Source organism: Eutrigla gurnardus (assembly GCF_963514095.1).
Source record: "Eutrigla gurnardus genome assembly, chromosome: 12".
In the NCBI taxonomy this organism is placed as follows: domain Eukaryota; kingdom Metazoa; phylum Chordata; class Actinopteri; order Perciformes; family Triglidae; genus Eutrigla; species Eutrigla gurnardus.
In genome coordinates this window covers 10,279,651-10,291,560 of record NC_139926.1, presented here as the reverse complement: position 1 = coordinate 10,291,560, position 11,910 = coordinate 10,279,651, and the positions used below count along the sequence as shown (strand labels likewise).

The following is an 11,910-nucleotide window of genomic DNA, read 5'->3' as shown; positions in this document are numbered from 1 at the left end:
GTTCCTGCCTCAAGTGGAGGAGTTTAAGTATCTTGGGGTCTTGTTCACGAGTGAGGGAAGGATGGAACGCGAGATTGACAGGCGGATCGGTGCAGCGGCTGCAGTAATGCGGTCGCTGTATCGGTCCGTCGTGGTAAAGAGAGAGCTAAGCCGAAAGGCGAAGCTCTCGGTTTACCGGTCAATCTACGTTCCTACCCTCACCTATGGTCATGAACTTTGGGTCATGACCGAAAGAATAAGATCCCGGATACAAGCGGCCGAAATGAGCTTCCTCCGTAGGGTGGCGGGGCGCTCCCTTAGAGATAGGGTGAGGAGCTCCGTCACACGGGGGGAGCTCGGAGTAGAGCCGCTGCTCCTCCACATCGAGAGGAGCCAGTTGAGGTGGCTCGGGCATCTGTATCGGATGCCCCCTGGACGCCTCCCTCGGGAGGTGTTCCAGGCATGCCCCACCGGGAGGAGACCCCGAGGAAGACCCAGGACACGCTGGAGTGACTATGTCACCCGGCTGGCCTGGGAACGCCTTGGGGTCCTCCCGGAGGAGCTAGGGGAAGTGTCCGGGGAGAGGGAAGTCTGGGCGTCCCTGCTCAGGCAGCTGCCCCCGCGACCCGGTACCGGATAAGCGGAAGAAAATGGATGGATGGATGGATGATCTTAGACTCTTTACTTGTTGCAGTGGCACATGAAAACGTGGTCATATGAATACATTTTTGAAATGGCCTTATGTGACAGTAATAGGTCTGTAGCCTCAGTGGGTCCTTGAAAACATGAGGAACTAGTGTTGAAGTCTTACCCCCTCTAACCAAAGCAGCCTCCGATGACGCAAAATGATGATAATTACGTCATCGGAGGCTCTTTTTCAAAATAGAAATATGGAGATCTCCCGTCTCTGGGGAAGATGGCATGATGCACGACCATTCAAAAATACTGCTGGGTTTCTAACGATACAAAGCTTAATGCAAATGGATGAAGTATTCCTTTAAGTTCTTGCATGTCTGTTGGCTCACTTTCTCACTACATTATACGTCTTGGTATTAAGACAAATTAGCACCCTGCTGTCCTAATATATACATTAAATACATACGGTGCAGAAATGATTGGCAGAAAATAAGAGAAACTGCAATTTTCACACTATAATTCATAATAAGAATGAGAGATGTTTTAAAACTTTTGATAATCACCTTTGAATCATAATTACATGATATAATATTTCAACATTGTGTTTCCACATATTAGATTTAAAAGTGATGGATTAAAGTGTGAGTGAGTGTTTAAACGGTGATTTCCTAAAGACAGTGTTTTACCTAACTTTATTAATCTCTACGTACACTTTTGAAATCCACCTTATATTTAAAATCCATACAGCACCTCGCTCCTTTTACTTTTCATTAGTGGAAATGAAAAAGCGTGTCAGCTCAGCAGGGCTTTAGCAGCAGGCAGTGGCAAATGAAGTCTTTAGATTTTATGATCCAAATGCACAGTATGTCTGCAGATTCAAGACAAGACCATTAGTGAACCGTGCAGTCATTTTTTCTTTCCATATTAAAAGAAGGAGGGATATGGATATGTCCCCCCAATCAGCAACACTTGCTTATATCTAAATAGTTAATAGCTGAACACATGGCAAGCTGACTAAAAAGGAATTAGGGCGGTTGGAATGAATATAATATTTTTTTAGAAAGGTGTTTTCTAACGTTAGGAAATCTCGCCCTCCTCGCCTTGGCCTATCCGCATAAACAGATGCTTTAGACACATTATAGAGAAATATCTGAGCATTAAATATTCAAATATAATTTGAATATTGAAAAAATGTGGAATGAAATTTGAATAGTATTAGAGAGGAACACTGACAACTCTAGAAGGAATGAGGAGTAAAAATGAAAGGAATTATGACCAAGAAGGCTCCACTGCTCTGTGTGGATGAAAGCAGACAGATGGATAATTAGATGGATTACATTGCTTTTCCTAATATTTGAGCCTACCTGTAATGTATCTGATGTGAGAACGCGAACACAGATCAGATGAGGCTAAAAACCACATTTCCTGGGATACTAATGCTACAGAGCACACTAGATGATCTGGCTAGGAGAACTGACCCTTGCCCTCCATCAAGATGTCAGACCATGGAGCACACACTGTCACTAATTACACAGATATATTATCTTATTTCTGGAATGGTGAAAACAGGCTAAAAAGAACACCATCAGATCACGAACCAACACATCAGCTGGCGAGAACAACACTGTTCATGTGAAGCCGGGTCAGCTTTTACTCACTGTTATAGTCTAAAGCAGCTTGTGTATACATTTAGGGCGCACTCACACCAGGGCCATTCGATCTGCACCGTGCCTCGGCTCCATTGCCCCCCCGCCTCAGGGGGACCCCAGCCAGCTTGCACTCACACTACTCCAGCCTAAACGGGCCTCGGCCCGATTTCCTCTTGTACGTCATCATGTCGCAGTATGACACACGCATGGCTTGATGTTGTTTTCAAGAAGCGCCGTCTCAAGTCATCACAATTGAGAACAACACAGAGAACATGACTTTACTGACACGTCCCGTCTGCACATATTTCTAGCAAACACTCGGCCTGCATCAGCACATGTGAGTGCGAGCAATTGCGAGCTGACACCGCGACCCATGTGGAGCGGATTTTGGACGGAGAAACAGAGCAACATTTTTATTCTAAAAGTACCGGTCCGGTTCCGCTCTGGTACCACTCACACCACGAGTTTGAAGCCTCAAGCCCGACCCAGAATCCCGCTGTGTCCTACACACTCAACAACAGTATTTTCAGTCATAAATTGGCTCGAGGGGGGAAATCCGACAAAAATCCTGTATTTTTAAACACTGAGTGATAATGAGAGGGACTATCGATCAAAGCCTACGTCATGTCCACATTGCGTACCGATGTGCTCGTTCAGGCTACTCAAGTCCACCTCTTCCAAGCGTGCCGGGGCCGAGGAAGCGTACCGTTCTTAAGTATGGAATGGTGTAGTGTGAGTGCGCCCTCAGTATACCTTCAGTAGCTAGCATAGCATAGAAGTGCTAATGTTAGTTAATGATGTGCTCATGTACTCATATAAATGTGACAACTCAGAAATAGGACCCAAATGCAGACATGCTGAAGAGGAGGCAGCAGGAAGAACTCCAATGATTTATAAAGAGAAACATCTCGCAGTATGAGAGTCCAAATGGAAACAGAAATAAATCCCCCCCCAATAAAAGCATTCTGAGAATACTCTTAGAGAGATCCTCACTTAGACTAAACATAGCGCTATCTCAGGATGGATTTAAGAAACTTCTCAGAGCAACTCTGACCATAGAAGGTACAGAAACATTTGCCTCAGTGAGGAGTGTTGGACCCTCTTGCTAGGTGACTCTTTTAAAGAGATTGGATTGGTTGATCAAAGAAATAAGAAGAATGCCCTCAGGGGTCACATAATGATATAATTTAGATGCTGTAATCATGAATACTTTAATAATAATGTAGTAATTGGATGTAATGAACATCTCTGTTGAATGCACTCTAAGTCAAAGGTCTACTAGCCAATTACCATGTTGTGTTTATATGTATTTACTATGCTGGAAATTCTAATCTATTCGATATTAATAGGGGGAACATGGCTCAGGTTTCATCTGTTTCTGTGATTGCTAGCCAGTCTAAATAAGTAGCTGTGTTGATCTGTATGTAAATCTATAAACCAACCAACGCCGTTTGTCTTTCCGGTTTCCAAATCTTCGTTTTGTGAAATGTCTGTGTCTGGTTTATTGCGCTGAGAGGGTGATGTCAATACGTCCACCCCAAACATTATCCCTGCAAAAGCAAATCTGTTTTTCAGCGTTATTATTTTTTGGTTAATATTTCTCCACACATATGTCTTTCCACCATGTTCTCCTTTGCTTAAGAAACTCTTAAAGGTCATATTGATAACATTTTTATGTAAACGAATAATAATAAAAAAAAAAGAAACATCCACAATTTCCACTTCTCGTGAAAACATTTTTTGTTTGCAAAGTAATAATTAAAAAAAAATGTGTCGGCCTGTAATTAATGTTTTATTTAAATATCTATGTAGATGTGTGATGTGTGGCTGTGGCTTTGAGCAAGGCTTGTGAGCCAATAGAATAACGACGATGGTATCACGTGGTATCTTTGCGTAGTCAGGGGTTGCCAGTTAGTGTGGGAAAAAAACTTGCTGGAGTCAGCTGAAGGAGTTTCAAGGACTAAAAAGCCACACCGAGGTGGCTACTTTTCTCCTTGACCGGTAAGATATTGTTAAAGCTAGCTTTTAGCTAACACGAATACTGGAAACCCATTGAGGGCGCATGCGCTTCGAGCGATAGCTGTGTTGTGACATGAATGCAATGGAAAGGGGGAGTGCAACATCTAGTGGCTGGATGTTATCAATGTTGTCAATAGCACCTTTAAGCCTCTTACAAGTCCTCCTAATAGTGTTTCATCTTAGGAGCTCTCTTAAAGCTCTGGTCTACGATTTGAAATATTTGTCAATTGAGCCAAAATTCATTTTGCATTTACACCGATAATGTTTCATCATTCGTGGCCGTAATACACACTATTACTGCTTTGTGCATGTTGTGGAAGTCCCGGACACACCGGGAAACTAAACGGCGTCCTGTCTGAATTCATACCCAGAGGGGGATGTTCCTATTCATTGTCTATGTAAGAAGCCGTACAATGCCTTCACGTCGCGGGGAGTTCGAGACGGGCAAGCTCTCGAAAATCTTTTAAACTGACCGTTGTCGATCTAAAATAAAGACAGATTCAGCAACTGCATAGTTTATTTCCTTATGTGGTGAACTAAAGATCTGCATGGGCTGTTTTCCCTCTTCCTCATCCTGCAGAGGCGCAACAGCAATGTGTCTGCTTGAATCCACATTTGATAGCCTGGTTGTGCACGCAACCCCAATCCACAGGCTCATCAGTGTTTTGCACGTACTTTGCCAAAGGGTGTTTTTGAAGGGGCTGTGCGTTTTTCTTGGTAAGCGGAGCCTAAAAGGTGGGTAGCAAAAAGGGAGAAGCCTTCAAAACCTCTGTCTCTCACTTTCTTTCTCATTTGAGGCATGCCACACAGCCAGATTTGACAGAAACAAGTGATAACGTAACTTACTAAATGATTGATCGATTCATACGAACTGTAACCGGCAAAGCAGGAAATTGAGAGTTGGGGAGCGAGCTACATAACTGATCATCCAGCAGCAGCACCACGCCAAGTTAAAATGAACACACAAAGCATCTCAAATTTACAGTGAAGTCTTAGAAATATTACAGGAATAGGCAGTGTGTCTCTCATAGACTGTATATAAGAATTGGGTGTAGTCACCGTGACGTCACCCATTGGTTTTGAAGCCTTGAGTTCGGCATTTTGCCCATTTTGGTTTCTGGCTTGTTGTGTTGGAACTAGAAGTGACATAAGAAGCCAACCAAAATTGTTACATTTATCTTTCATGAAGTAAAAACACACTGTTAAAGGGTTAAAGTACTAATTCTGACAACTCCCAGATGGGACAATCTGCTGTATGGTCTATTTGACTCTAAATGGACCATCATTTAGTAAATGAACATCATGCTGTATTGAAGAAACCCTTAAAATTAGAGATTAAGACCATAAACTCATGTTTACAATCTTTACTGAGATAAGACATCAAGTGAGAAGTAGGGTGATTTTCGCATTGACTATTTATTTATTTATTTCGGGCATGTCAGTTAAATCATCATCATCACACATCTTTGTTCAAATAATACAATACACATGGCCGAAAGGGAAAGCGGGAGAAGCCAAGGCTTATCTAGTCCCGCCCCCATTACACACAGGATAAAATCGTCATCATAATATTATCTTATCTTTTGCATTTTTCATTTGACATAACATTTTCTTTTACTTGTGCACACCTCTGCACAGTATTGCAGGTGCGGAGAGACTAGTGCGCAGTATAACAGATGAAGTGCTTTTTGATTTAGTATTTTTCGTACTTTCCAAAGTATGGACACACTCCTGGCCAACTTCCTTTTTAATTGTGTTATGTATGGCTTCCAACTTAACATGTCATCGATAATCACTCCCAGTACTTTATTCTCACGGACCCTCTCAATATTAAATTTTAAATATTAAGTAAGTATGATCTCTATTATAGATCATACTTCTTTTTGCAACCAGGATAGTCGCCCCCTGATGGTCAGCAGAGAATGCAGCATCAGCTTCACTTGTCAGAAAAGGAGGTTGCCTTGCAGTTATAGCCCTCGCCAGTCCAGCACTCCTGTTGCTTTTTTTGTTTCCATTTTTGTGACCATTTTTCTGTAACTACTTTTCATGATCATAGCTAGCTTAGCATTCTTAATTCTTCACCATACTCAATAGGTCAACAAGCACATCATCAGATCTTTGAAATAGTAAAGTAGCAGTTTAGTTCTTCCATTAAAGAAGCAAAGCCAAAGAAAGTAAAACTTTGTGAACACTGTTTGCAAGATCATAATTTCCTCCTGAATTTCTCATTATTCATATGCAGCCTTTTAAAAAAAAAATATCCCACAGGTATTCTCAGAATCATTCTTCAATATGTTTGATTAATGACACATAGAGTTGAGAGTGACTCTTACTGATGAAATGAAATACTATATTTGTTGTTTCAGATTCAGTATAACTCCATCCACATTCGCAACACAGCGATTCACACCGCTTTATATCCAACAGCTTCTTTAACTAGTTAAGATGAAACTCAACTGGTGCACACCACATTATTGTGTGATAAAAGCTGATCAAACAGCTTTAACATACATTTAATGTCTTGAGAGCTCCATCTCTTCGTCCCACATTGACAAACACCAACGTGTTTGAGTAGTTCTAATGTGTTTATCTTTGTGCTCCAGGCCTCCGGGTGAAGGAAAAGGACAAACCTTCCTTGATAAGGTAACTGACATAATGAAACGTCACTTTCAATTAATCTGCAGCAGTCAGTTCCGACAAAACCCTCAGCTGCACCACCCAAAATCCAGGCCACGTTCATGTGGAGCTGCTGCAGCTAAGCAATTCCCTGCTCAGCTTACTTAATTCGTTAGAGGTGGCAGCCAATGGGGAAGGGCAGGATGTGAATGTCATTTCACTCTGAGTGTCATAGTGGAGAGTGTAGGATAAAAGGGTCTGTAGGATTCATCCTCTGGGAGCCATGAATGTCCGTACAAAATAGTTCAGCCTGCAGCAAATTTCTGGATCGACTGACTGACTGACCAGTCACATATCCATATAGTTATCTTGAATTATTCAGCCCTCCCTTGTATAATGTGTTAATATTACAGAACCTTGTAGCAGCAGTATATTTTTATATATTTTTACATATATGTAAAAAAACGATAAAATAAAAATGAAAAGTGGCATACGGTTATTACATTTAATAATTGATGTATAGTTTTTGTAGTGTCAAAAAAATGTAAACTATGATGGAGGTGGGTTTGCCTTATGAGGGCTTATATAGCAAATAACACCAGTTCTTATTCAATGTTTTTTTCTTACCCTTTAAAGAGAGCCAGGCAAGCTGAAACTTTCAAAGAGAAGACCAAACAGTGTCATAATCTCTGAAACTACTTGTGATGAGAGCCAGAGAATCCAGTAATGGACCCAAAAAGGCCAGCCTCGTAGGTATATTAGCAACAAATTAAAAAATAAGATCAGTGTGACAATGTCTCTGCTCTTATTTCCTTCCTTGCTTTTATTTTAGGTAATGCACATGTATAGCTTCTTCAACAACAATTGAGTTTGTTGAGCGTGTTAGAGTAGAGCACATTAGTTTGCCAAGTTTCAGTGATCATATATTGTTTGTGAATATATAAACCAAGCACAACATTCCTTTCTGGTTAAGATAGCCCTCTGTGTGGTTGTGACATTTGTGTTAAACAACACTGGTCAAAGGTCTTTAAAAAAACTCTAAGCCCTTAGCAACCTGATCTGTCTGAAGAAACAGAAGGCTTGACACTGGAGCTTTGGGCAAAAAGGTGAGTCTCCCTCGTAAATAGAAAAATAGATGTAATTTCCTAATAATTTATGAGGAAGATTCCTGGAGAGAATTATAAAATTAATTTGGTATTAATTATAGGCTAATTTGTTTGCAAGAAAATATTCATTTATCATTGAAATTATTTTATTTTGAAATTCAGATTTGCTTGTTGACATATTTTACATTTTTGTAAGCAGATAATTGTAAGTGTATTTATTCAACATTTTTGGTCAGATATGATGAAGTCCTTTTATGTCTTTTCACACCAGGTGATGGAAGAGGAAAAAACGTGGGCATTGATTTCAGAGGTGGGGGGCGATAACGGTTACCATAAAGAGCTAGTTGACATTTTGAAGCGACACTTCAGAATCATCTGCTATGATGAGCTGCTACAAAACCCCACGCTTCACGGCCCTAAAATCCAGGTCCTGTTCATGTGGAAGTACTACCCTGCAGCCGAGCCGACTTTGCTCAGATCGCTTCCCTCCCTCAGACTGGTTGCCAGTGGAGGAGTGGGCATCGACCATCTGGACATACCGTTCATTAATGGTCTCGGGGTAAAGGTGGCCAACACCCCGGGTGTGGTCACCAACTCCACTGCAGATCTAGCCATGGGTCTGCTTCTGGCATCAGCTCGCAAGATCCTTGAGGGTGAGATCAAAGCTCGAACCAATGAAAAACAATATTCATGTTATTTCATTTCCACCTACAGGTCCTTATTCCCAAGAGGGTTAATATAGAGCAACTAGCTGATCTGTCCTAATGATTACTGCACCTTGGCGGTGTGACTATCATAATAATATCAGGACAAATATGGGTGTTAAGTTATAATTAAGTTACATTAGTGATGTTTGTGACATGTTTATGTTACGTCATTTACTTTGTTTATGTAGTCATTTTATTTTTCCTAAACCTAACACTAAGTGTTTTTGTTTAAGATTCAGATTGCACTGGGCTACCCAGTGTCATATACATATATATATATATATATATATATATATATATATATATATATATATATATATATATATATATATATATGTCATGTTGGGAATCTATAACACAGAAATAAAATTGAATTTAGACTCTTTGTTTTTTTTTCTCCATCATAGGTTATCAAATTGCTATTGACCCAAAGACAATCCACATACCAAAAAGCCTCATGGGAGTTGAAGTCACAGGGTCGACTCTCGGGATCATTGGAATGGGAGAGATTGGTTACAAAATTGCCCAAAGAGGCCAAGGATTTGAAATGAAAATCCTGTATCACAACAGGACCAGAAGGTACAATAAAGAAACAAAAACACACACACACACATGTTCATATATTCATATTTGCAGACAAAAAATTTGTTTCTCGCCCACTGTGTGAAAACACTACACACAGGAGTGTGCAGAAAATCATTTACATTGACAGTGTTACTAGCTAATGCTTAACATGGTAGGATTGCTTTTGCAGGGTTAATACAAACCAACTGTAGGCTACCCATGCTTGTTAAAGCTGCCCCCATTCTTAAAAAAAACAAAAAAGCTACCTTGAAAATGGGATGCAGTCATTAACCATGTTCATTACACTGTAGAAGGCAATCAATCATTCATTGTTCTCTTCAGGAGTGTAGACGATGAGCAGGCACTTGGAGCCAGTTACTGCGAGACCCTGGACGACCTGCTGAGGAGGTCGGACTTTGTGGTGATAGCCGTCAAGCTGACCTCGGAGACAGTGGGCCTCGTCGGCCACAGACAGCTGTCCCTCATGAAACCCACAGCAACGCTGGTCAACATCAGCAGAGGTGGGGACGATATTATAGCATAATATCTATAACAATAATAATAATGCTCTTTTCATATCTCAGGTCAAGTTGTGGACCAGGACGCGTTGGTTAAAGCTCTCCAGTCAGGAAAGCTTCGTGCTGCGGCGTTAGATGTGACTCATCCTGAACCTTTACCGAGGTCTCTCACACTGAAAATACAAACACAGGAATCATGCACGACTTTTACGCAGGCCTACTTATAATGCAATACTCGTTGCTCGCTCCAAACAGACCCTTTGTTTCATTTCGTGCAGGGATCATCCACTCCTCGGCCTGCCTAATGTGCTGATCACACCCCACATCGGGATCAGTACCTACAATACGGCGAGAGGGATTGTGGAGAAGATGGTGGAAAATGCTCTGGCTGCAGTGAAAGGCTTACCTGTTCCAAATGAAGTCAAGCTCCAGTGAAACAACCAACGTTAAAGCATTCTGCAGTGGGTGTTCTCAATTATTGGCATTATCTTTTCCTTAAGATAATAAAATGTGAACCTAAGCAGTGGAAACAAATCAAGCTAAAGTTTAATTAAAGTGAATAAGCACGCCAATGTCTCTCTGCATACTTTAATGAAATTATTAGTGGTTCATACATAGCTATGCATAATTTAAGAAATGTCTTGCAGCAAGGTTAAAATAATCAGAAAATAGTCATTGTATTGCTGTTGTCAACATTGAATTTCCCTTTTAACTAAACGTAGATGTTGGATTCCAAGACCAACATATTCATTTCATGTACTTGGTATATTAATCTACACTATAGCTCGGAGCAGCAAACCAAACATTCACAGGTCCAAATCTAGCTCCATCCTGTTAAGTCTGTCACCTGAAATTAACATGACACTCAAATATGTTTTACGTGATGCTGCCTGAAATAAGTTTTGTAGCCACATGAGGAAACATTAAAGCAACTGGGAGAAACTTTCATGCTTTTGTCTTTGGCATTCCCTGTGGACAAAAGCAGTCGTGTTTTCAAGAACCAAATTCCATCGGGTAAACCTTTAATTAGACTACCCCATGGTCTGACAGTTCACTCTGCACAGTCCTGGTTCTGGTTTTCCTATGCCCCCCTTCCCTCCAGTGGGCCCAGCGAGACGGCGCTAGCCTCCGTTAGCATGGCGCCGGTTTCGGCTCCTTCAAGGAACCAGCTGAGCAGCAAGGAGAAGTTCTGCTGCTGGGCGGACGAGGAGCCAATCAACACCTTATTCCAGGCATCTAACTAAAGACACATTCAATAAACGAATTGACTTTGAGACAAAGGTACCGGAAGTGCAAAAATGCTGAGTCATTTCTAGGTTTAAAGACTCATACCTGCAGCACTCTGTGGGGACAGACAACAGTGAGGCTGCCACTCACGCTATCTATGATTGTATTTTAAAAAGGGCATGCTGTCTAGAAATGAAGGGCACCCTTTCAGCCGGCAGCCCACACAGGCCTCCCTGAAGCCCACAGCTCAGCTGACTCTGGCTGGCCTTTTCCCTTAAGGCTGCTACTATAAACTGTGAAGGTGAGAGCTACATTAGTCTATTACAGATGTGACCTTACTGAAAACTAGAAGTGTCCTTGAGATCTTTTGATCGTCCCACACCTCCTTATTTTTCATTTTCTCGACAGCCTTTTCCTTTTACACATTAAATCACCAAACGGCTTTGCTCATATAAAGGCGTATTTGCATCTGAACATGGTGGATGGTGTTTGAAAAAAAAAAAAATCTATTCCATAGCCTCTTGAATGGCATTAACATCAAAGGGGGAAGTAGGGAATAAAATATTCTCTGTGCCCCTTCTCTGTAATTCAACTCATTGTTCCAGGCAGCATTTTAACCACTGTGAAATACAGTCTGTCATAGACATGGACCGTCTGCCAGTATCTTAGCTGACTTTACAACAGCCTTTTGGATGAGCTTTTATGGGCTCTTGCTCACCTGATGTCTTTTAATTTATTCCTGTCTTTGTTGGTTCCAAATAGGCGTAAACGCTTCAGTAAGGTAAGCAAAAACATTTATAAATGTTAAAATCACCCCACCACCCCTGAAGAAATAAATCCATTCGGAATGGGCCTTATATCTACCATTTCTCTCCTGATTTATCATGCA

General features: G+C 41.2%; 1 protein-coding gene across 1 annotated transcript; it reads left to right on the top strand.

Annotated features, from left to right (window-relative positions):
- Positions 1-7,941: 7,941 nt before the first annotated feature.
- Positions 7,942-10,525, top strand: LOC311022541 (putative 2-ketogluconate reductase). Its single transcript, XM_084023852.1, has 6 exons — positions 7,942-8,005; positions 8,277-8,658; positions 9,120-9,291; positions 9,619-9,797; positions 9,861-9,957; positions 10,073-10,525. Exons 2-6 carry the CDS (start codon positions 8,280-8,282, stop codon positions 10,227-10,229), a joined length of 984 nt encoding a protein of 327 aa, XP_083879978.1. The 5' UTR covers positions 7,942-8,005; positions 8,277-8,279; the 3' UTR covers positions 10,230-10,525.
- The last annotated feature ends 1,385 nt before the right edge of the window (positions 10,526-11,910 follow it).

Excerpts from the sequence above, each read along its gene's own strand:
- LOC311022541 (XM_084023852.1), top strand. The coding sequence starts at position 8,280 with ATGGAAGAGGAAAAAACGTGGGCATTGATTTCAGAGGTGGGGGGCGAT. Across the intron at positions 8,659-9,119 it reads AGCTCGCAAGATCCTTGAGG|GTTATCAAATTGCTATTGAC; the intron begins GTGAGATCAAAG and ends TCTCCATCATAG. Across the intron at positions 9,958-10,072 it reads CATCCTGAACCTTTACCGAG|GGATCATCCACTCCTCGGCC; the intron begins GTCTCTCACACT and ends CATTTCGTGCAG.